The sequence below is a fragment of the Trachurus trachurus genome, assembly GCF_905171665.1.
Source record: "Trachurus trachurus genome assembly, chromosome: 6".
NCBI classification, from domain to species: Eukaryota; Metazoa; Chordata; class Actinopteri; order Carangiformes; family Carangidae; genus Trachurus; species Trachurus trachurus.
The window spans coordinates 32,209,712-32,235,042 of NC_139897.1; the positions used below are offsets into that span (position 1 = coordinate 32,209,712).

At 41.2% G+C, this 25,331-nt stretch overlaps 2 protein-coding genes across 2 annotated transcripts; both read right to left on the reverse strand.

Moving 5' to 3' along the window:
* Positions 1-10,821: 10,821 nt before the first annotated feature.
* On the reverse strand, positions 10,822-11,967 carry LOC310987232 (E3 ubiquitin/ISG15 ligase TRIM25-like; the record flags this gene model as incomplete). The annotated part of the gene is made up of 1 exon (XM_083973422.1): positions 10,822-11,967. The coding sequence occupies one exon, from the start codon at positions 11,965-11,967 to the stop codon at positions 10,822-10,824; it is 1,146 nt and encodes a 381-aa protein (XP_083829548.1).
* Positions 11,968-22,526: 10,559 nt separating this feature from the next.
* LOC310987233 (E3 ubiquitin/ISG15 ligase TRIM25-like) lies at positions 22,527-24,038 on the reverse strand (the record flags this gene model as incomplete). The annotated part of the gene is made up of 1 exon (XM_083973423.1): positions 22,527-24,038. One exon carries the CDS (start codon positions 24,036-24,038, stop codon positions 22,527-22,529), a length of 1,512 nt encoding a protein of 503 aa, XP_083829549.1.
* Between the last annotated feature and the right edge of the window lie 1,293 nt (positions 24,039-25,331).

A 25,331-nucleotide genomic window follows, 5' to 3' on the forward strand; every position in this document is an offset into this window, starting at 1 on the left:
CCCAATCCCCCCTTTCCCCTGCTGTTAAAGGGATAGTAGCATTTTTTGTGGGGTTGTATGATCTACAAATAGCCCCTAAGTACTTTAATTGCAGTAGAAGACTCTCTGCACTCCTCCCGTTAGCAACGCCAGCCCATAGCCCTGCCAGAGATTTACAACATACAGTGTTGTGAACAGACCCAAAGAAACTGCCTATTTCCGCGGCCTAAAAGAGGTTTTACCTGAAAAAAAATACACAGTTCCACTGTTCGTTATAATATAATTTTTTCCAGCCCCTCAAAGTGCAGGAAAAACGCAGTTTTTATTTGGACCTCACGTATCCCTCCGCCCAGGGTTAGCACCCGCCGATCAGCAGTTGGTTAACTGCATTTTTCCTGCACTTTGAGGGGCTGGAAAAAATTATATTATAGCGAACAATGTAACTGTCTATTTTTTTAAAACCCTTTTTAGGCCGTGAAAATAGGCCGTTTCTTTGGGTCTGTTCACAACAATGTATGTTGTAAATCTCTGGGCAGGGCTATGGGCTGGCATTGCTAACGGGAGGAGTGCAGAGTCTTCTACTGCAATTAAAGTACTTAGGGGCTATTTGTAGATCATACAACCCCACTTTTAAAAAAAATGATACTATCCCTTTAAGCTGGCCTGATCTCCCGGCCTTTCCTCCCACTAGAAACTGCCTTCAGCTCTTGTAAACATTTCCATGTTTCCCACATTCTGTGTTATAAACTGTTTTCTTGTCTGTAAACAACATCTATTGCACGTCTGCCCATCCTGGGTGAGGAGGATCCCTCCTCTGTTGCTCACCCTGAGGTTTCTCCAATGTTTCCCTGTTAAAAGGGTCGATGTGAGGGTCTAAGGGCAGAGGATGTTGTTGTGATGCCATGTAAAGCCCTTTGAGACTAACTGTTTGTAAAAAAATAAAATAAAATTGCCTTGTCTTGCCTTGCCTTACAAATCAGGGGTCCAGCCTAAAGTGGGTTTGGGTTGAGAGGATGACACAGAAACAGAAGGATAAATTCTGTGTAAGAAAAAGTTAATTTTAACAGTTTCTCTCAACAACTTCTTAGACATCAACTCAGTTAAAATTGCTGCTAGTTGAAGTCTTGGGTGTGGCTGCCCAGACACTAGAGTTGAAGTTTTACATCAGTAACATGTGTTAAAATACAGTAAAAATTGCTGTACTCACCAGTCGTTAGCTCAGACTCTGCTGTGTTGCTGAGAAAAAGCTGGTGGATTCAGTCTAGTCATTCCTGAGAGAGAAACAGACTCGCCCCTGCTGCTGCTCTGCTGTTGTTCAGAATGACTTTCACTTTTGTCAGTGGACATGTGATGTTGAGGCTATTTTTATCTTTCAGTGCTGTTCTCCGTGTCAGGTTTCTCCCTGTGAGAAAGAGATTGTCTCAACACCCATGCTTGGTCAACACTCACTAACATTATGCATAAATTCACCAAACATGGTTGAGGTATGATCCATGGGCTAGTGAAGACTTTTTAAATGATAAAGAAGTAGATTCAAGACATTTTTTATGAAGAAACCTAACCCTTATCCATTGGACACCTTAACATTAATGAACTAGTCAACACAGAATGATAAAGCAAAAATATTAAAATCTGATGTACACTTACTGTTACATACACAGCCTGTCCTCGTGTGACCTCCAGCTGCAGTTTGTGAGTAACTGCACCAGAGGGCGACAAACTGCCACTTATTGACTTACTTCACATGATGCATGAGTGACATTAGTCAACATTGTAAGGCAGTCCTGCAATTGTGCAGATGTGTGGGTGTTGGTTCTTGTTTGCTATTGGTGTCGTCCTGATGAAAACATTTTGTTTGAGTTTCAGCAAAAAGTCCCTTGTTTTCAGTCTTGAATATTTTTCTGAAAGTGTCCTCATCCCAGGCTGTGAAGTTGTGATAATTTGAAGAACTCTGAATTTCTGTTTTTATTTATCATTTTCATGGACAAATACATTTCAAGTATCTAAACCAGACCACTGACTTACTTGCAAAAGCATTTTTTAAAAACTTTAACAAGGGTGTAAACACAAATAATATTGAGAACATTTCCATTTTGTTCCATGTTTGTGCCTGTGAAACTCAGTGTCTCTTCTACCCAAGAGAACTTATTCAATTTTAAATGAAGCAAAATTGAAGCGTTATTTTTTTTTTTTTAATTTTATTTCATTGTGGATACAAAATATATTAGCAGAATAGAGAACATACCAAAATGTGAACTGTCTCAAGACACACATTCTGATGAGTCTGATGACGAGTGTAAATATAATATATATATTGAACAATATAAATGAGAACATGCTGAGGTCACCAGGGAGTATCATTGCCAGAGTTCTAACTGTGTTTGATAGAGTAATGATACTTACACTAAAACATGGACACTTGTGCTAGCATAGTGGATGATTTAGATGATAAGATATACAACATAGATAGGGACACAGACCACAATTTATCAATCCTCGACAACAACAGATGTGATTATTACACTGAGAACCAATTTATGGATAAAATAGTGATGAAGGGAAACCTATCTATCATCCACTTTAACAGCAGAAGTTTAAATTGTAACTTACCCAAAATAAAAGACTACTTAAAACAGTTCAAAGAAAACTTTACTATAATTGCTGTGTCTGAAACATGGATAAAGAATGATGAGTTGGATGAACTTCAGATTGAAGGATATGACTTATATAATGTAAATAGAAGAAATAAAAGAGGTGGGGGGGTAGCTTTGTATATCAACTCATCCTTGAGGTGTAAAGTTGTTAGTAATATGACAGCGATGGTTGATAACGTAATGGAAATTATAACTGTGGAAATAGTAAATGAGAAATCAAAAAATGTATTTGTGAGCTGCGTCTATAGAGCCCCAGGAACCAGTGTGGAGTCATTTACTGACATTATAACAGAGTTGTTTGATCAAAACCATACTAAAGAAGTGTTTTTGTGTGGTGATTTCAACATTGATATGGATAATCCTGGTGGACTTAACTCTTTATATGATTTTACAAATGCAATGTATGGTCTGGGTTTATTTCCAATGATATCTAAACCAACAAGAATCACTTCTCAGAGTGAAACTGTAATTGACAATATATTTACAAACATAATTGATGGAAAAGTACTGAGTGGGATCTTAATTACTGATGTGAGTGATCATTTACCTGTTTTTGCTGTACATGAAAATTATTGCTATAATGTCAAGGAAACCAAAAAAAAAAAAAAATTAACAAGAAACAGATCTAAAAAAGCATTAGAGGGATTAAAAGAAGACCTTAAAAATCAAAATTGGGATGGAATATATGTTAATGATGTCAATGAAGCATATGATTTATTTATGAAAACATTCTCTGTGCTGTACGACAAAAACTGTAAACTGATGAATTTTGCCAAGAGGGATGCTATTGACAAACCATGGATGACTAAAGGGTTAAGAAATGCCTGCAAAAAGAAAAATTATCTATATAAATGTTACTTAAAATCAAGGACACGAGAAGCTGAAGACAGATATAAGAAGTATAAAAATAAACTAGTAGAGATAATAAAAAAGCATAAAAAGGAATACTATGGTAAATTACTCGATAAAAATAGAAAAAACACAAGAGCAACATGGAAAGTAATTAATAATGTAATAAAAAACCACAAAAATAAACCAATTATTCCAAATTATTTTGAGAAAGAAAATGTATGCATTGAAGATAATAATAAAATTGTAAACAGTTTTAATGACTTTTTTGTAAATGTGGGTCCTAAGTTGGCTGCTAACATCCCCAAAACAAAGGGTGATACTACAGATGGAAGTCTAATCATGGACAATGTAAATAGCATCTTTCTTGGAAAGGTTGAAAAGGAGGAAATATTGAATATTGTTAAAGGTTGTGCAAACAAGGGATCAACTGACTGTGATGATCTAGACATGATTCTAGTGAAAAACATAATTGAATCTGTCATTGTACCTTTCACTTATATATGTAACCTATCCTTTTCAACAGGAACTTTTCCTAATAGTATGAAAACAGCGAAAGTAATTCCTCTTTATAAAAATGGGGATAAACATGTTTTTTCCAATTACAGACCAGTTTCCTTGCTTCCTCAATTTTCCAAGGTACTAGAAAAATTATTTGTAAATCGGTTGGATGATTTTCTTGACAAATGTAATATTTTGAGCAATAGTCAGTATGGTTTCCGAACCAATCACTCTACAGCAATGGCAATCATAGAACTAACAGAAGAAATATCCACTGCAATAGACAATAAGGATTACTTTGTGAGCATTTTTGTGGATTTTAAAAAAGCCTTTGATACCATTGATCATACTATACTTCTTAAAAAATTGAGCAAATACGGAATCAGAGGGGTTGCACACAAATGGGTATCAAGCTATCTAGACAACAGAAAACAGTTTGTACAGATAAATGATGTCAAATCTGAATTATTAAATATAATCTGTGGTGTGCCCCAGGGGTCGGTCCTAGGACCAAAATTGTTTATATTGTATATCAATGATATTGTTAATGTATCTAAGATATTAAATTGTATACTGTTTGCAGATGATACCACTTTTTTCTACTCTGGTAAAAATTTAGAACATGTGTTGAGTGTAGTTAGACAAGAATTTGAAAGAATAAAAACTTGGCTTGATATTAATAAATTATCACTTAACTTTGATAAAACAAACTTTATGATATTCAGCAATAGAGAAAAAAGTATAAATGCTCCAATTAATATAGATGGTGTAGAAATTAAAAGAGTCAGTGAAATAAAATTTTTAGGTGTCATGGTTGATGAGAACTTGAGTTGGAAATCACAGATCAACTATACAAAAAAAAGATTGTCAAAAATTATTGCTCTGCTACATAAGACAAAAGAGTTGTTAGATGAGAAAGGATTGTATATTTTATACTGTTCCATGATTGTTCCACATCTGACTTACTGTATTGAAATATGGGGAAATGCCTGCAAATCATTTATACATTCAGTTTTCATTTTACAAAAAAGAGCCATAAGGATAATTAGTAGGAAGCATTATAGAGAACACACAAATCCAATATTCCTTCAGTTACATTTGATGAAATTTCAGGATCTGGTTGACTATAGTATACTCCAAATAATGTTTAAAGCTCACAAAAAAATATTACCAACTAAAATCCAGAAAAGATTTGTAAAAAGAGAAAATCATTATAATTTAAAGGGAACAGAGATATTTAACAAACCAAGATTCAGAACTAAACTGAAGGAACATTGTATCTCTGTGAGAGGAGTCAGTTTATGGAACAGTCTGAACAAGGAAACCAAAGAAGCAAGATCAAACAGTATATTTAAAAAAATTGTTAAATATAACATGATTCAGAAATATGACCTGGTGTAAATGTAATAAAACCACACGTAAAGGTGTATACACATGTGCATAAGTGTCTGCGTGTGTACATGTAGGTGTGAAAATTTTGTTTGTATGGATTTATACACAGATATTGGTGTTTATGTATTTATTTATGTGCGCATGTGCGCATGTGACAGTAAATTCATATATGTGTCTATACTGCATGTAGGTACTATCTAATTTGTGAATTAATTCTTTGTAACAAGGGGTAGACAATATAAGTTCGCTTCTTTCTACCCCCTTTCATTCAAGAGTTACAGTATTGTCACTGTTTATTTTATTTTTTGTTTTTATGTTTGACAAATGAATGAAATAAATAAATAAACTAAAACTAAACTAATCCTGGTCCTAAAAACCAAGTCAATGCGTGGCAATCATTCTCACAAGGACTGAAGAATGGGTGGAGTTTTCCAGTGAAGGAGCAGTCAGTGAAGGAGTGGAACCCACCTTGACAGTCCAGAAACCATTGCTGGGGCTCAGTGTGATTCTTCTCTTTATGTTGAACGCTGAGGTCACTCCTAAAGTCCATCTAGACTGTCTGCTGACCTGAACCTGAAAGTAAAATATTCCTGAAGTGAAGGGCTGCTCTGAAAATAAACATCTACAGTCACCCAATTCACATAGGCCTGCCTGTTGTTTAGCGGCAGACCAGGGGGGTCTGGGATGGACTATATCAGGATCACATCCACAACCAACTGCTGGACCTTCTCTTGTCTAGCCTCAAAAAACTTCTTCTTCTGTTCATTGAGCTTCTCCTGCAGCTGATCCACAGCTCTTCTGACAGTCCCCTTGTATGATGGAGGACGGACTCTGACCGTTGTCCAGTCCTTAGTGGGAGGAGCAGTGTTGAGGGAGGAGCAGCTTCGGAGGAGGTGGAGGTGGTCTTCAGACAGTGTGAGCTGATTTACCTCAGTGCTTCTCTTCTTCAGCTCAGTGATTTCCTGTTCCAGCTCTTTGATGAAGCCTTCAGCCTGTTCCTCTGTGGTTCTCTGCTTCTCTTTGATCGTCTTGATGAATTCCTCCCGGGCTCTGTCAACAAATTCCTTCAGAGCAGTGAAGACCTGAACACCATCTACTAATTCTCTGTCTGCTCGTTCTTCACCGATCTTCACTGAGCGTTTGATCTCCTCAATTTTCTGTTGACTCTTCTGGATCATCTGATGAATTTCATCCTCTGTCTTATCCAGCTCTGCCTTCTTTCCTTCATATTCTTCTTTCAGAGGAACAACATCATGAGTCTTGTGGTCTGAATATGTGCAGAGCATGCAGACACAGGTCTGGTCGGTCCGACAGAACAGCTCCAGCAGTTTCTCGTGCTGCGTACACACTCTGTCCTCCATGTTCTCCACAGGCTCCATCAGCTGATGTCTTTTCAGACCTGACACTGTCAGATGAGGCTCCAGGTGAATCTCACAGTAGGAGGCCAGACACACCAGACAGGACTTCAGGGCCTTCACTTTGGTTCCAGTGCAGATGTCACAGGGAACTTCTCCTGGTTTGGCAACTTGTTGCTTTGAGATGCTGCTGCTGGCTCTGAACTTAGCAGCCATCTCAGAGATGAAGGTGTTCACATACAGCTCAGGTCTTGTGTTGTAAACCCTTTGACAGTTGGGACAAAGGCACTGATCTTTGCCATCCCAGTGTTGAGTGATGCATCTGTTACAGAAGTTGTGTCCACATGGTAAGGTGACTGGATCAGTGAACACATCCAGACAGATGGAGCAGAGAAACTGATCCTCAGTCAGCAGACAGCTGGCAGCAGACATGTCTACACTGAGGACAGAAAACAAACAAAACAAAACAAAACTGTCAAAAGATTCAAACGCGCCTGATATCTGATGTTGCTTTTGTCAGTGCAAACTGAAGAACACACTGACAATCCAATAAGGTAAGAGAGGCAAGACAGTGATACACAAAATCTGTACTGGAGGAAAATTCTCTCTACTATCTCCAAATCAGTTCAGGTGGGATCATGTGAGGTTTTGCATCAGTATCAGTGAATCTCCTCAGCTACTCACCAGCGTTCAGCTCAGACTCTTCTGTGTTGCTGGGAATACCCTGATCCTGATGGACTCAGTTTGGTTTTCCTAGAAATAGAAACAGAGATTTGTCTTGACTCTGCTGACACTCACATTAACTTTGACTTGACACTGACGCTCTCTTTATCTTTCACTGTAGCTTCACCTCAGTGGGTGCAGCTCTGTAATCAAACTTTTATTAACATTTGGTCTCTGAAACAAGGTGAGCTTAAACCGTTGGTTCAAATTATCGTTCTTTCTTGTCGACCTTCGATTCTGTTTATTGAAATCGGTAGAACTGAATTTAAGTGGTCAGTACAAGAAAATAAATACTAATCAGGGGTCCAGCCTGAAGTGGGTTAGGATTAGGATGATGACACAGAAGCAGACGGATGAAATCTGTGTAAGATCAAAGTTAATTTTAACAGTTTGTCTCGACAACTCCTCAGATGACTCAGTTAAAATGGATGTTGGTTGAAGTTGTTGGTGTGACTGCCCAGATACTAGAGCTGAAGTTTTACATCAGTAACATGTTGAACACAGTACAAATATCTCTTGTAGCCTACTCACCAGTGTTCTGCTCAGACTCTGCTGTGTTGTTGAGAAAAAGCAGTTGGATTCAGTTTTTCCTGAGAGAGAAACAGACTCGTCCCTGCTGCTGCTCTGCTGTTGTTCAGACTACTTTCACCTTCATATGAGGACATGTGACGTCTTTCAGTGTCAGGTTAAACCTGTTTCAAAGAGACTGTCACACCCATCAACACTCACTAACATTATGCTTGCACTAAACATGGTGGAAGTTTGATCCATGGACACTGTGCAGACCCTAAGTCTACTATTTTATTCATTGGAGACAATAACTTTAATGAACAAGTCAAAACAGAACACTGAAGCAACAAACATTTAAATCGCTGCATTAAAACTCAGTTCTTTAACAGTCTGATGAACAGTTACTGTGTTACATACACAGCCTGGCCTTTTGTGAACTCCAGTTGCAGTTTGTGATTAACTCCACCAGAAGGCGACCTCAGCTTGTACAACCAATGGTTCAGTTTTCACATCACTTGCTAAATCAAATTAAATCAAAACTAGAACTTTTACATAACATTAGGTAATCTTACATCACATTATTTAATATTAGTGGAAGGGCGTGTAGTTACATTTAAGACTGCAACAGATATCAGAAAGAAGCAATGCAACATATTACAGCACAATGTGATACAAAAAAAAAAAATGAAATCAGTAGAGTAAGATATCAATATTGTACAACCCCACCATTATATGATGTGGAGCTTTTTTGTGATGAAATCAAATGTGTCTCATTGTGACATCCTGTTGTCAATGGTGATCGAGGGGTTGGAACTGTCACCTCACAGCAAGAAGGTTTCAGGTTCAGTCTCTTGGCTTGAGAACTTTCTGTTTGGAGTTTCAGTGTTCTCTCCAGGTTTTCAGGCTTCCTTCCAAACAGATGATAAAGTTGTTTCTGACTCCAAATTGTCCATAGGTTCAAATGTGTGTGCAAAGTTGTCTCTATAAATTTGGGGACACACTACACAGTTCTTTTTGCCCAATTTTACCCATGATTCACAGTCGGGTCTAGTCTGTACCATAGACTGTATAAAGAATGGACGTAGCACCCGTGACGTCACCCATTGGTTTGGGGGAGTCTGTTTTGTGCCGCTACTACAGGGGTTTGAACCGCGCCATGTTGGATTCTACTTGCCATATTTGGAGCGGTGCGGCCGTTGGCCGGCCGAGAGCCCACCCACTGGCCTCGAAGCAGCGGTCTCCGGACCTGTCACTCAACGTTTCCGCGCCCTAATTGACCAGAATTTTAAACCTAATAACAGTAAAACGGTAGAGTTTTAAAAAAATTCACCCCCCTCAGAGTGTGTGCGGGGGTAGAAACTATCGATTGAGACCAAAAAAATAAAATGTACCAGGCTGTAAATATGTTTTTTTAAGCTGTAAAGTCGGCTATTTTAACATGGGGCTCAATTGGAGTTGCTCCCTTCTGGAGCCAGCCCCCAGCGACAGCCGAGGGGATTGCAGTTTTTTGAACGCGGAAGTGAGCTTCACTTCTCAGACCGACAACTGCCCCCTTGGTCTGTACCAGTCAGCACTAGTTGGGGACAGACGGCATGGCTAGCTGGAGCAGAAGTCTGTTGGTGTGTAATGGGGTACAGACTTGTATCGGCAAGTATGTGAGGCAAACAGATCCCGCCCAACTTCAGTCGCAAGTCAACGCTCCCGTTGCCAGTAACGGCCCGGTATGGGCCCAAGCTCCAGTGCCCCCAGTGTGTATCCACCATTTCTCCCGGCTTGACAGCATCCAGTCTCTGTCTTGGTGGTGGTAGCAAATATTCAAAGGAGAACTTTGAAGGCTGAAGGGGAGAAGAGTTCAATATGATACCAGTTGAACATGCATTAGTCCTGACAACTGTTGTCAGGGGCAGGGAGGGGGTTAGCTTCCCAGCTGTAAACAAACTCCGAACATTATGAGTTGACTAAATACAAGTCGTGTCAGGACAAATATGCCAACTGATGCCGCGTGGATGTGTTTCAGGTACAGTATACGAGGGACCCAACCAAAGTCGGTTGTTGTTACATTACGTCAAGCGGTGTAGCTCAGGTTGCATGAGGTGTTCAAGTAAATAAAACATATCATCACGTTTCAGGCGACCTTTGCGATGTGTTTATCGTGCATGTTGACATCGCGATTTCAATGAAAATACGATTGATCGTACAGCCCTTTAACAGACTCTACATTAAAACTTTCACTCCTGTGAAGGTTTTCGTGAGAGTTTGGTGCATTTTCTTGCCTTCAGTTGCTTTGACAAACCATGTACGCTCTGATCCCTCATTTGGCGCAGTCATTATGATCCCCAGTCATGTTAAAAAAATCAGCTGAAGCCAGTCGGTATTTGTTCTTATTTCTGTCTACCTCCTGGTAAGCATGTAAGCACTTTCTCGCGGCTTTCCATGTGGAATCGGAAATGGTTTCATAAGTTAAATGCTTTTTATCATCATTGTTCCAACATACACTGAAGAATGGGTGGAGTTCTCCGGTGAAGATGCAGCCAGTAAAGGAGTAGATAAAAGCTGCAGTATGAACATCATAGAAGGAGACCAAACCCTCCTCATAATCCACAAACACTCCCACCTCCTCAGGATCAGACTTGAGAGAGAGAAGTGGTTCTGGGTCACCAGAAGCAGAGAACCCAAGGTTGTGGTGGAAGTTGACAGTCCAGAAACCATTGCTGGGGCTCAGTGTGATTCTTCTCTTCACATTGGACTCTGAGGTCACTCCCAAAGTCCATCTAGACCTCATGCTGACCTGAACCTGAAAGTAAAGTCTTCCTGAAGTGAATCCCTGCTCTGATAAGATGCATCTACATTTATCATCTTTATTTTTTTTGTCTAGCGTCAGACTGGAATTTTCTGACAGGAGCTGTATCAGGATTCAATTTCACATCCACAACAAACTGCTTTCTTAAATCAGCCTCAAAAAACTTCTTCATCTGTTCATTGAGCTTTTCCTGCAGCTGATCCACAGCTCTTCTTACAGTCCCCTTGTATGGTGGAGGACAGACTCTGACATCTGTCCAGTCCTTGGTGGGAGGAGCAGTGTTGAGGGAGGAGCAGCTTTGGAGGAGGTGGAGGTGGTCTTCAGACAGTGAGAGCTGATTTACCTCAGAGCTTCTCTTCTTCAGCTCAGTGATTTCCTGTTCCAGCTCTTTGATGAAGCCTTCAGCCTGTTCCTCTGTGGTTCTCTGCTTCTCTTTGACCGTCTTGATGAATTCCTCCAGGGCTCTGTCAACAGATTCCTTCAGAGCAGTGAAGATCTCAACACCTTCTACTGTTTCTCTGTCTGCTTGTTCTTCACCAATATTTACTGAATCTTTGATCTCATCAATCTTCTGTTGTCTCTTCTGGATCATCTGCTGAATTTCATCCTCCGTCTTCATCAGCTCTGCCTTCTTTCCTTTATATTCTTCTTTCAGAGGAACAACATCATGAGTCTTGTGGTCTGTAACATAGCAGAGCATGCAGACACAGGTCTGGTCGGTCCGACAGAACAGCTCCAGCAGTTTCTCGTGCTGTGGACACACTCTGTCCTCCAGGTTCTCCACAGGCTCCATCAGCTGATGTCTTTTCAGACCTGACATTGTCCGATGAGGCTCCAGGTGAGTCTCACAGTAGGAGGCCAGACACACCAGGCAGGACTTCAGGGCCTTCACTTTGGTTCCAGTGCAGACGTCACAGGGAACTTCTCCTGGTTTGGCAGCTTGGTGCTCTGAGCTGCTGCTGCTGTTGGCTCTGAACTGAGCAGCCATCTCAGAGATGAACGTATTCACATGCAGCTCAGGTCTTGTGTTGTAAACCCTTTTACAGTTGGGACAAAAGCACTGATCATTGCTATCCCAGTGTTGAGTGATGCATCTGTTACAGAAGTTGTGTCCACATGGTAAGGCGACTGGATCAGTGAACACATCCAGACAGATGGAGCAGAGAAACTGATCCTCAGTCAGCAGACAGCTGGCAGCAGACATGTCTACAGTGAGGACAAAAAACAAAGAAAACAAAACAAAACTGTCAAAAGATTCAAACGTGCCTGATATCTGCTGTTGCTTTTGCGCCAAACTGAAGAAAACACTGACGATCCAATGAGACAATGAGGAAACACAAGCAAGACAGTGAATTGCTACACAAAATGTGTACTGGAGGAAGATTCTCTCTACTATCTCGTCATCAAATCAGTTCAGGTGGGATCATATGAGGTTTTGCTTCAGTACCAGTGAATGTCCTCAGCTACTCACCAGTGTTCAGCTCAGACTCTTCTGTGTTGCTGGGAAAACTCTGATGGACTCAGTTTTGATTTCCTAGAAATAGAAACAGAGATTTGTCTTGACCCTGCTGACAATCAAAGTAACTTTGACTGAACACCGAAGCTCTCTTTATCTTTCACTGTAGCTCCACCTCAGTGGGTGCAGCTCTGTAGATGAGCTTTTATTGATCTTTGGTCTCTGAAACAAGGTGAGCTTAAACCTTTGGTTCAAATGAATCATTATATCTTGTCGACCGTCGATTCTGTTTATTGCAGTTGGTAGAACTAAACTTAAGAGGTCAGTAAAAGAAAAGAAATACAAATCAGGGGTCCAGCCTGAAGTGGGTTGGGGTTAGGACGATGACACAGAAACAGATAGATTAAATCTGTGTGAGATAAAAGTTAGGCTAATTTTAACAGTTTGTCTCAACAGCTCCTCAGATGACTCAGTTAAAATGGCTGCTGGTTGAAGTCAACCACATGTGTTGAACATGTTGAAACACAGTACAATTATATCTCTTGTACTCACCAGTGTTCTTAAACAAGGTGGGCTTAAACATTTGGTTCAAAATAATCATTATATCTTGTTGACCTTTGATTCTATGTATTGTAGTCAGTAGAACACAACTAAAAAGGTTTGTCTAGACCAGTGGTTCTCAACCTTTTTTGAACAAACGCCCCCCTGACCATACCATGATCCTATGACTGCCCCCCTCCCCAAAAAAACCAAACAATTTGTTACAAAACTTGTTTTCTACACTTATCTGTTACTTTATTTATATTTCACTGCTTTTGTGAAGCTAAGACTCTGGTAAACATATTTCAAGCACCAAAACAGTTCGTCCTCATGACTGAAGGTGTGTTTTCACAAGGGATTTGAACATTTTCAAAAATCGGACATCAAATTTCCAGAATTTGGCCCAAATTATTTATTTTCTACAGTTCTCTAGAACAAAAATGGCCTGTAATGATGGTAATGATGAGGGAGCTGTCCATGGTTACTTAACCAAAAGTCTCTTGACATATCAAACAAAGAAAACTATGGACTATGGAAGTTTTAATGCTCAAAATACAAACGATATCATGAGGTGAACCCTATGTTGCGGTAAAAAAAAAAAAGAAGAAAAAAAGATTGTTGATTGGTGGAAACCTAGCTTTACAGGCAGGGGTGGTTATGCGGGGGCTGCGGGGGTATACTTGACGACCCAGGTATTGTTACATCTGCAAGTACTTTAAAAAGGTGAATTTAATGGAAAAAATTTAGAAAATAGCCTCGAACCTCAGATGGTTAAGGGTGTGGATGTAGGGGGGACAGGGGCCCCTGGGGGTATTGATCAGGCCCTGCTGCAACTACATACACAGCGGTTCAATTTTTTAAATTTTTTTTTTCAGTTCGCAAACTCAGTGTCAGTCTTTATGATATTGTTCCCCCTCTATTAAATATGAAAGTAGTGTGGAAATCACAGGACATGACCTGTTCTAATGATACAAGTCAGAGGTCCTTAAATCTGTGTTTCTCTTCTATAATGCACATCTTGGAGGCGACGTCTTTACGGGCTTCCCTCATCAAACGGGGGTTTGTGCAAGACGCAACATCATTCAATCCGAACGACCCCACATGCACGCTGTAACTATTAAGGTGGCGGCCAAAAGTCACTTTAGATCGGCAGGAAAACCCTGTCGGGTAAAGTCGGGCGGACATGTGCGTGTGCTTCACCTGTAAAGACGGCGCCGCTTAAAAAAAAAAAGGACGGCGCACCTGCTCCTCGCAGGGACGGGCTGTCAGAGGAGCTCTGCTGATCCTCTCTCTTCATCCTGTAGCCTACACTAATGGCTGTAGGCTACTTGGTATTAAAAAAATTCATCCAACTTCATTCAGTACAGGTAAACTAGCCTATACAAACAAAGACGTGTGTGTGTCATTTAAGTCAGACCGTCTGACGCAGCGCTCCTGTAGTGTGCACTATGGTTGGTTTGGAAATTTCCTGCATTATGAGTGTTAGATTTGCGGGTTAAATCAGTTGAAAAATAGGTTATTTATGTCAGTTATTTGCACTTAAAAAGTTGGGGAACCATTAAATTTAAAAAAGTAGAGCTCAAATGAACTTTGTACAAGCCAAGTTGTGGCGCCCCCCATTTTTGCCTGAGCGCCCCCCTCTCAGCCCTCACGCTCCCAGCGCCCCCCACAAAGTTCAGAACGCCCCCTGGGGGGCGGTACCGCCCCCGTTGAGAAACCCTAGTCTAGACAATTCGTCAGACATCAACTCAGTTATAATTGCTGCAGGTTGAAGTCGTTGGTGTGGCTGCCCAGATACTAGAGCTGAAGTTTTACATCAGTAACATGTTGAATCTGCTGTACTCACCAGTGTCCACCTCAGGCTCTGCTGTGTTGTTGAGAAAATGCAGTTGGATTCAGTTTAGTATTTCCTCAGAGAGAAACAGACTCGTCCCGGCTGCAGCTTCTGCTGTTGTTCAGACTAACTTTCACTTTCATATGAGGACATGTGACGCTCTGGGTGTCAGGTTTCACCCTGTTTCAAAGAGACTGTCACACCCATCCACATTCACTAACATTATGCTTGCACCAAACATGGTGAAGGTTTGATCCATGGACCTGTGAAGATTTTTTAAATGATAAACAAGCAGATCCAGGACATGTTTTAAATCTATGCCAAGTGAGTGTGTTGCTGTTTATTCCAATGAAATGTGGGAATGCTCAACTATTTTATTAATTGGAGACAATAACATTAATGAACAAGTCAAAACAGAACACTTAAGCAACAAACATTTAAATCGCTGCATTAAAACTCAGTTCATTAACAGTCTGATTACTATGTTACGCAGCCTGGCCTTGTGTGACTGCAGTTTGTGATTAACTCCACCAGAGGGCGACCTCAGCTTGTACAACCAATGGTTTAGTTTTCACATCACTTTAAACCGAAACTAGAACTTTACATAACATTAGGTAATCTTACATCACATATTATTTAATATTAGTGGAAGAGGTTGTAGCTACATTGAAGACTGCAACAGATATCAGAAAGAAGCAATGTGACATATTACAGCACAATGTGATACAAAACAAAAAATAAAATAAAATCAGTAGAGTAAAGATATCAATAATGTACAACCCCACCATTATATGATGTTGAGCTTTTTTGTGATGAAATCAAATGTGTCTCATTGTGACATCACAATGTCAATGGTGGTTGAGGGATTGGAACTGTCGCCTCACAGCAGGAAGGTTTTAGGTTCAGTCTCTTGGCTTGGGAACTTTCTGTTTGGAGTTTCAGTGTTCTCTCCAGGTTTTCAGGCTTCCTCCCAAACAGATAATAAAGATATTAGTGACTCCAAATTGTCCATAGGTTCAAATGTGTGTGCGAAGTTGTCTCTATAAATCTGGGGACAAACTACACAGTTTTTTTGCCCAATTTTACCCATGATTCACAGTCGGGTCTAGTCTGCACCAGTCAGCACTAGTTGGGGACAGACGGCATGGCTAGCTGGCGCAGAAATCTGTTGGTGTGTGATGGAGTACAGACTTGTATCGGCAAGTATGTGAGGCAAACAGATCCCGCCAAACTTCAGTCGTAAGTCACCGCCAGTAACGGCTCGGTATGGGCCCAAGCTCCAGTAAATTGAAGTGACATAGGCCTAGTACTAAATGTCATATGGGCCTACTAAAGTAACAAAATAAACCAATAGCCAATGCATTTGCTGTAAACATGTCATCATTTCTTTTTGCTTTTAAACAAACTGCAACACCAATGTGAAACAACAACTTAAAGTACAACCACAACAATTAAGGGTTTTTGTTAATACACAGGATTTCCCAAGGGATCGTCAGAAGTTACACAAAGTTTATTGCTCTTGGGGGCCATGGTGCCCTAAGCGTGCTTAGTTTGCTTATACCTTGGGCTGGCTCTGTCTGTGATCTACCCCCCTGCACCCACCACCAGGTCGACTGTCCTCTTTTTTGGAAATCAAAATATAGCCACCTTATGCAATCCAAGTCCTAAAAGCCAACTCAGTGCATTGCAATCATTCTGACATGGACTGAAGAATGGGTGGAGTTTTCGGTAGCACTACATAATACGGCCCGCGACTTACAGCGTACCTACCGCTCTCTTGCCGCGTAGGTTGCCGCTTATTCACACAAGTACTGAGTAACTGCAGCTCACTTTCCCCCCTGTTTCCCCCGTGCATTTACAGTGTAACTAGGCTGCGTCTTAGCGCGTAATTTACATCCTGCTTCACACCAACTTCCACAGAAGTAGAGACTCTCGCTGTTTTACAGTTTAACTAGGCTGCATCTTGGCACGTAACTCCTGTCCTACTTTACACCAAATTACACAGTAACTCTCGCTCACTCCGCCAATAATTACCCCGCATTTTACAGTATAACTAGGCTGTGTCTTAGAGCGTAACTCCCGTACAATTACGTCCTACTTTCCCCGGACTTACAGTGTAACTCCTGCCAGGTACATTAGAAATTAAATAGTCTACTGTACAATATGAGCACAGTTGCAATCCATGTTTTCCAAAAGTGTCAGCAGCGACATTTCACCTCTATTTCAGAGATTTATTATTCATTATTTAATTGTATGGTTTGGAATAGGTGAGAAATGGGTATAGAGTGTGGACATTTTCCAATACAGTAACAGGCTGGCTGGTAGCAAACTTACCTCTCTAAAATGCACATCTATGAAAGTCTAGTTCTGTCATCCAAGGGCAAAACACAAACAAACAAACAAATACAGTAATACATCCACAATAATGAGTCATTCGGAGAGTTAGAAAATGTTTTTATTATTTATTAACCAGAAAACACATGACACATCCACATCCATGATCATTCATAAACTTTAAGTAGGCCTACAGTAAGTAGCCTACTGTAAGTGAGCACTGTTACCCCTCCTTAGTCTGCACCTATACAGTAGCTGTCATGCACCTACACACTACTTGTCTTAGAGTTACCCAGTAACTAGAGGGTAACGGGCTGTATTATAAAGTAATGGCTGTTACTCCCTCCTTAGTCTGCACCTATACAGTAGCTGTCATGCACGTACACACTACTTGTCTTAGAGTTACCCAGTAAGTAGAGGGTAACGGGCTGTATTATAAAGTAATGGCTGTTACCCCTCCTTAGTCTGCACCTATACAGTAGCTGTCATGCACCTACACACTACTTGTCTTAGAGTTACCCAGTAAGTAGAGGGTAACGGGCTGTATTATAAAGTAATGGCTGTTACTCCCTCCTTAGTCTGCACCTACACAGTAGCTGTCATCCACCTACACTGTACTTGTCTTAGAGTTACCCAGTAACTAGAGGGTAACGGGCTGTATTATAAAGTAATGGCTGTTACTCCCTCCTTAGTCTGCACCTACACAGTAGCTGTCATCCACCTACACTGTACTTGTCTTAGAGTTACCCAGTAAGTAGAGGGTAACGGGCTGTATTATAAAGTAATGGCTGTTACTCCCTCCTTAGTCTGCACCTATACAGTAGCTGTCATGCACCTACACACTACTTGTCTTAGAGTTACCCAGTAAGTAGAGGGTAACGGGCTGTATTATAAAGTAATGGCTGTTACCCCTCCTTAGTCTGCACCTATACAGTAGCTGTCATGCACCTACACACTACTTGTCTTAGAGTTACCCAGTAAGTAGAGGGTAACGGGCTGTATTATAAAGTAACGGCTGTTACTCCCTCCTTAGTCTGCACCTACACTGTACTTGTCTTAGAGTTACCCAGTAACTAGAGGGTAACGGGCTGTATTATAAAGTATTCTTTGTTATTCCCTCCTTAGTGTGCAAATACACTGTAATTGTCCTGCAACTACACTGTAGTTGTCCTAGAGTTACCCAGTACCTTCTACTACAGCTATAACTACTGTCTAAGTAGACCCAGTAAGTTAGAACAGTTTGTTTCACGAGATAACATCATCTGAAAGTACAGTAATACAAAGACAAAACTAACTGAAGTGCCCCTGACATCATAAAATAACAGATTTCTACTGGCTTTTGTTATTTACATTAAAGTTCAGTTTTGTTCATTCTGTTATAAACTGTTTCATTTAGTTTTGATCCATCTGTCTGGTCCTTCTAGGTCTAAAATAGTCAGTCAAGTCAGTTTCATTTGACAAAATGTACTTTCTAAGTTAGAAGAGTCAAGTTGAAAAGATCGTTGTGATACTACTATCACACCGGAGTGTGACACTCAGTAATGGAGAATGGATGGGCTCCTCCATAAAAGGTGATCTTGATCTTGATCCAGCTCCTTGGGTCAAGGCAGAGATCAGGGTCATGGGTGGCGTGCCAGCTCCCTCGTCAGGTACCATTTTCATGGCATCTCAAAAACCTCACCTGTGTAGAAACATAATTATATATTGTATCATCAACTTCATCACATAAATGCATCACTGTAAAACAAAGTGAGAAAATTAATAACTTTGAACGGTACAGTTTTTCTCATCATGGAATACTTAATCCCGGTTTTACCTTTCACATCATGAATCATTAGCCTTTTAAACCATAACTTGTGATTTTTAAGCATATTAATCAATTACAAATTATACATATTTTTTTCTTTAACTATTGAGTAAATATTTTAACCATTTAAAAATCTTCAATTTTACAAAATCAATGCTATTACCATACTGTTTCACAACTGTAGGCTGCACCAGTACATTAACTGTTAATGTTACTCTTGACTGTATTCATCATAACATTCATGACCAACAGTAGGCTAACGTTAGCTAATGGAGCTAATGTGTACAGTACTAACACAAATACAACCTCAAAGCAAAACAACCGCAGCACTTACAGTTCCCGGGGTTAGCCTGGTGAAGGGGAAAACACACACTATTATCTTTAGCACAAGCTAACATTGCTAGCTGCGTTAGCATAGCTACTTATCTCACCAAGAGGTTGATAACGCGGTGAAACTGCCGTCGCACAGGTCCTCGGTTCATCCCTCTCGTCTCCCGGGGTGTTTGCTCTGTGTTTATATCAACAAATCATATCGTAGACATTGCATAATTTCCCTCATTTCTCCACTTCGTCTCCTCCTGTCGTCCCTGTGGCGGTGTCAACAAGCTCCGTCCTCGCTGTGGGGTGGGACTTTCTACCTTCTCAACAGGCAACCAATGAGAAGTGAGCTGCTTCTGGTCTGACCAATGACAGATGGTCAAAGGTGAGCGACTGTGATTGACAATTTATGTGATCAATGATGAGCAGCGTAGTTAGACAGGTTAGAATCAAATAGGATGAAATAAGTTGTCAATCACAGTCGCTCACCTTTGACCATCTGTCATTGGTCAGACCAGAAGCTGCTCACTTCTCATTGGTTGCCTGTTGAGAAGGTAGAAAGTCCCACCCCACAGCGAGGACGGAGCTTGTTGACACCGCCACAGGGACGACAGGAGGAGACGAAGTGGAGAAATGAGGGAAATTATGCAATGTCTACGATGTGATATGTTGATATAAACACAGAGCAAACACCCCGGGAGACGTGAGGGATGAACCGAGGACCTGTGCGACGGCAGTTTCACCGCGTTATCAACCTCTTGGTGAGTTAAGCAGCTATGCTAACGCAGCTAGCAATGTTAGCTTGTGCTAAAGATAATAGTGTGTGTTTTCCCCTGCACCAGCTAACCGGGAACTGTAAGTGCTGCGGTTGTTTTGCTTTGAGGTTGTATTTGTGTTAGCACTGTACACATTAGCTCCATTAGCTAACGTTAGCCTACTGTTGGTCATGAATGTTATGATGAATACAGTCAAGAGTAACATTAACAGTCAATGTACTGGTGCAGCCTACAGTTGTGAAACAGTAATAGCATTGATTTTGTAAAATTGAAGATTTTTAAATGGTTAAAATATTTACTCAATAGTTAAAGAAAAAAATATGTATAATTTGTAATTGATTAATATGCTTAAAAATCACAAGTTATGGTTTAAAAGGCTAATGATTCATGATGTGAAAGGTAAAACCGGGATTAAGTATTCCATGATGAGAAAAACTGTACCGTTCAAAGTTATTAATTTTCTCACTTTGTTTTACAGTGATGCATTTATGTGATGAAGTTGATGATACAATATATAATTATGTTTCTACACAGGTGAGGTTTTTGAGATGCCATGAAAATGGTACCTGACGAGGGAGATGGCACGCCACCCATGACCCTGATCTCTGCCTTGACCCAAGGAGCTGGATCAAGATCAAGATCACCTTTTATGGAGGAGCCCATCCATTCTCCATTACTGAGTGTCACACTCCGGTGTGATAGTAGTATCACAACGATCTTTTCAACTTGACTCTTCTAACTTAGAAAGTACATTTTGTCAAATGAAACTGAATTGACTGACTATTTTAGACCTAGAAGGACCAGACAGATGGATCAAAACTAAATGAAACAGTTTATAACAGAATGAACAAAACTGAACTTTAATGTAAATAACAAAAGCCAGTAGAAATCTGTTATTTTATGATGTCAGGGGCACTTCAGTTAGTTTTGTCTTTGTATTACTGTACTTTCAGATGATGTTATCTCGTGAAACAAACTGTTCTAACTTACTGGGTCTACTTAGACAGTAGTTATAGCTGTAGTAGAAGGTACTGGGTAACTCTAGGACAACTACAGTGTAGTTGCAGGACAATTACAGTGTATTTGCACACTAAGGAGGGAATAACAAAGAATACTTTATAATACAGCCCGTTACCCTCTAGTTACTGGGTAACTCTAAGACAAGTACAGTGTAGGTGCAGACTAAGGAGGGAGTAACAGCCGTTACTTTATAATACAGCCCGTTACCCTCTACTTACTGGGTAACTCTAAGACAAGTAGTGTGTAGGTGCATGACAGCTACTGTATAGGTGCAGACTAAGGAGGGGTAACAGCCATTACTTTATAATACAGCCCGTTACCCTCTACTTACTGGGTAACTCTAAGACAAGTAGTGTGTAGGTGCATGACAGCTACTGTATAGGTGCAGACTAAGGAGGGAGTAACAGCCATTACTTTATAATACAGCCCGTTACCCTCTACTTACTGGGTAACTCTAAGACAAGTACAGTGTAGGTGGATGACAGCTACTGTGTAGGTGCAGACTAAGGAGGGAGTAACAGCCATTACTTTATAATACAGCCCGTTACCCTCTAGTTACTGGGTAACTCTAAGACAAGTACAGTGTAGGTGGATGACAGCTACTGTATAGGTGCAGACTAAGGAGGGAGTAACAGCCATTACTTTATAATACAGCCCGTTACCCTCTACTTACTGGGTAACTCTAAGACAAGTAGTGTGTACGTGCATGACAGCTACTGTATAGGTGCAGACTAAGGAGGGAGTAACAGCCATTACTTTATAATACAGCCCGTTACCCTCTAGTTACTGGGTAACTCTAAGACAAGTAGTGTGTAGGTGCATGACAGCTACTGTATAGGTGCAGACTAAGGAGGGGTAACAGTGCTCACTTACAGTAGGCTACTTACTGTAGGCCTACTTAAAGTTTATGAATGATCATGGATGTGGATGTGTCATGTGTTTTCTGGTTAATAAATAATAAAAACATTTTCTAACTCTCCGAATGACTCATTATTGTGGATGTATTACTGTATTTGTTTGTTTGTTTGTGTTTTGCCCTTGGATGACAGAACTAGACTTTCATAGATGTGCATTTTAGAGAGGTAAGTTTGCTACCAGCCAGCCTGTTACTGTATTGGAAAATGTCCACACTCTATACCCATTTCTCACCTATTCCAAACCATACAATTAAATAATGAATAATAAATCTCTGAAATAGAGGTGAAATGTCGCTGCTGACACTTTTGGAAAACATGGATTGCAACTGTGCTCATATTGTATAGTAGACTATTTAATTTCTAATGTACCTGGCAGGAGTTACACTGTAAGTCCGGGGAAAGTAGGACGTAATTGTACGGGAGTTACGCTCTAAGACACAGCCTAGTTATACTGTAAAATGCGGGGTAATTATTGGCGGAGTGAGCGAGAGTTACTGTGTAATTTGGTGTAAAGTAGGACAGGAGTTACGTGCCAAGATGCAGCCTAGTTAAACTGTAAAACAGCGAGAGTTACCCTCTACTTCTGTGGAAGTTGGTGTGAAGCAGGATGTAAATTACGCGCTAAGACGCAGCCTAGTTACACTGTAAATGCACGGGGGAAACAGGGGGGAAAGTGAGCTGCAGTTACTCAGTACTTGTGTGAATAAGCGGCAACCTACGCGGCAAGAGAGCGGTAGGTACGCTGTAAGTCGCGGGCCGTATTATGTAGTGCTACCGAGTTTTCTAGTGAAGGAGCAGCCAGTGAAGGAGTGGATCAGAGCTGCAGTATGAACGTCATAAAAGAAGACCAGACCCTCCTCATAATCCACAAACACTCCCATTTTCAGAGGGCAAGACTTCAGAGCGACTGGTTGGTCACCCGAAGCAAAGAACCCACCTTTGCGCTTGTAGCTGACAGTCCAGAAACCATTGCTGGGGCTCAGTGTGATTTTTCCCTTCACGTTGGTCTCTGAGGTCACTCCTAAAGTCCATCTAATCCACCTGTTGACCTGAACCTGAAAGTAAAATCTTCCTGAAGTGAAGCCCGGCGCTGATAAGACACATCTACATTCATCAGCCTGGGGCCAGGGATGGACTTCATTAGGATCCAGAGTCACATCCACAGCAAACTGCTGGATCTTCCTTAAGTCAGCCACAAAAAACTTCTTCCTCTGTCCATTGAGCTTTTCCTGCAGCTGATCCACAGCTCTCACCACAGTCCCCTTGTATGATGGAGGACAAACCCTGACCCTTTTCCAGTCCTTGGTGGGAGGAGCCGTGTTGAGGGAGGAGCAGCTTTGGAGGAGGTGGAGGTGGTCTTCAGACAGTGAGAGCTGATTGACCTCAGTGCTTCTCTTCTTCAGCTCAGTGATTTCCTGCTCCAGTTCATTGATGAAGCCTTCAGCCTGTTCCTCTGTAGTTCTCTGCTTCTCTTTGACCGTCTTGATGAATTCATCCACGGCTCTGTCAACAGATTCCTTCAGAGCAGTGAAGATCTCAACACCTTCTACTATTTCTCTGTCTGCTCGTTCTTCACCAACCTTCACTGAGTGTTTGATCTCCTCAATCTTCTGTTGTCTCTTCTGGATCATCTGCTGGATTTCATCCTCTGTCTTCTTCAGCTCTACCTTCTTTCCTTCATATCCTTCTTTCAGAGGAACAACATCATGAGTCTTGTGGTCTGAATATGTGCAGAACATGCAGACACAGGTCTGGTCGGTCCGACAGAACAGCTCCAGCAGTTTCTCGTGCTGCTTACACACTCTGTCTTCCATGTTCTCCACTGGCTCCATCAGCTGATGTCTTTTCAGACCTGACATTGTCAGATGAGGCTCCAGGTGAGTCTCACAGTAGGAGGCCAGACACACCAGGCAGGACTTCAGGGCCTTCAGTTTGGTTCCAGTGCAGACGTCACAGGGAACTTCTCCTGGTTTGGCAGCTTGGTGCTCTGAGCTGCTGCAGCTGCTGCTGCTGCTGCTGGGTTTCTGTTGAACTGAGTGTCTGAACTGAGCAGCCATCTCAGAGATGAACGTATTCACATGCAGCTCAGGTCTTGTGTTGTAAAGCCTTTGACAGTTGGGACAAAAGCACTGATCATTGCTATCCCAGTGTTGAGTGATGCATCTGTTACAGAAGTTGTGTCCACATGGTAAGGTGACTGGATCAGTGAACACATCCAGACAGATGGAGCAGAGGAACTGATCCTCAGTCAGCAGACAGCTCGCAGCAGCCATGTTTACACACTGAGGACAAAAAACAAAGAAAACAAAACAAAACTGTCAAAAGATTCAAATGCGCCTGATATCTGCTGTTGCTTTTGCGCCAAACTGAAGAACACACTGACGATCCAATTAGGTAATGGGGTAACACAAGCAAGACAGTGACACACAAAATTTGTACTGGAGGAAGATTCTCTCTACTATGTCGTCACCAAATCAGTTCAGGTCGGATCATATGAGGTTTTGCTTCAGTACCAGTGAATCTACTCAGCTACTCACCAGTGTTCAGCTCAGACTCTTCTGTGTTGCTGGGAAAACTCTGATGGACTCAGTTTTGTTTTCCTAGAAATAGAAAACAGAGATTTGTCTTGACTCTGCTGACACTCAAAGTAACTTTGACTTGATACTGAAGCTCTCTTTATCTTTCACTGTAGCGGAAAGCACAAAAAATAATAAATCAAAAAGCACTTCACCTGCTGTATTGGGCACTAGTCTCTCCACACCTGCAATACTGTGCAGAGGTGTGGGGTCACACATATAAAGGCTCCACTCATCCCTTGTTAACTCATTGAGTGCCAGACCTTTTATAAAATGGTCAGTGCCAGGTGCCAGCGTTTTGGGGCATTCTGAGTAATATGTCAAGACCCAGAGAGTATTTTGTACTATGACTCTGAAAACACCAAACAGCTCAAAGGAAAGAGGAGACTCTCTATTCAACTAGGGAAAAAACCATTTGTTTGTACCTTGTTCCATTCTTGATTTATCTTAAGTTGAATAGAGCCTGGTTGCACCAAAAAGACCACTTTTTTTCTAGAAAGCTGAGAAAAATGCATTTTTGTGAAAGAGAGTCTCTCAAGAAAAACAGTGATTTATCCGTTTTAATTTTGGCTTCAAAAACATGTAAGACATCTGAAAATTAAATTTCACATGTCCCCCCCCCCCCAAAAAAAAAGGCCTAAACAAAAAACAAGAAAACAACAACAACAACAACGACTAAAATACAACAAGTACGAGCAGTTGCTGCCTCTCCTACGCCCCCCTCCCCCTCCCCCCCCTCTCCTACTTCTCCTCCTGCTGCTTCCCCTCGTCTCTGAAGGAGGGAGGGAGACGTCGTGGCGTCTTCAGCCTCTGTGCTGGACGCGGCCGCGGCAGCGACTCACCGCGCTGATCTCTCGGTTCGTCGTCACGTCGGTTTACAGCAACTGGTGAAACTGACTCCGCGATCCGCCTCCGCTTCGGCATTTTGGTGCTGATCATCTAGATCAGTTTACCTTTCCTGCCTCCTCTGATCACTTCATGCTGGAGCTA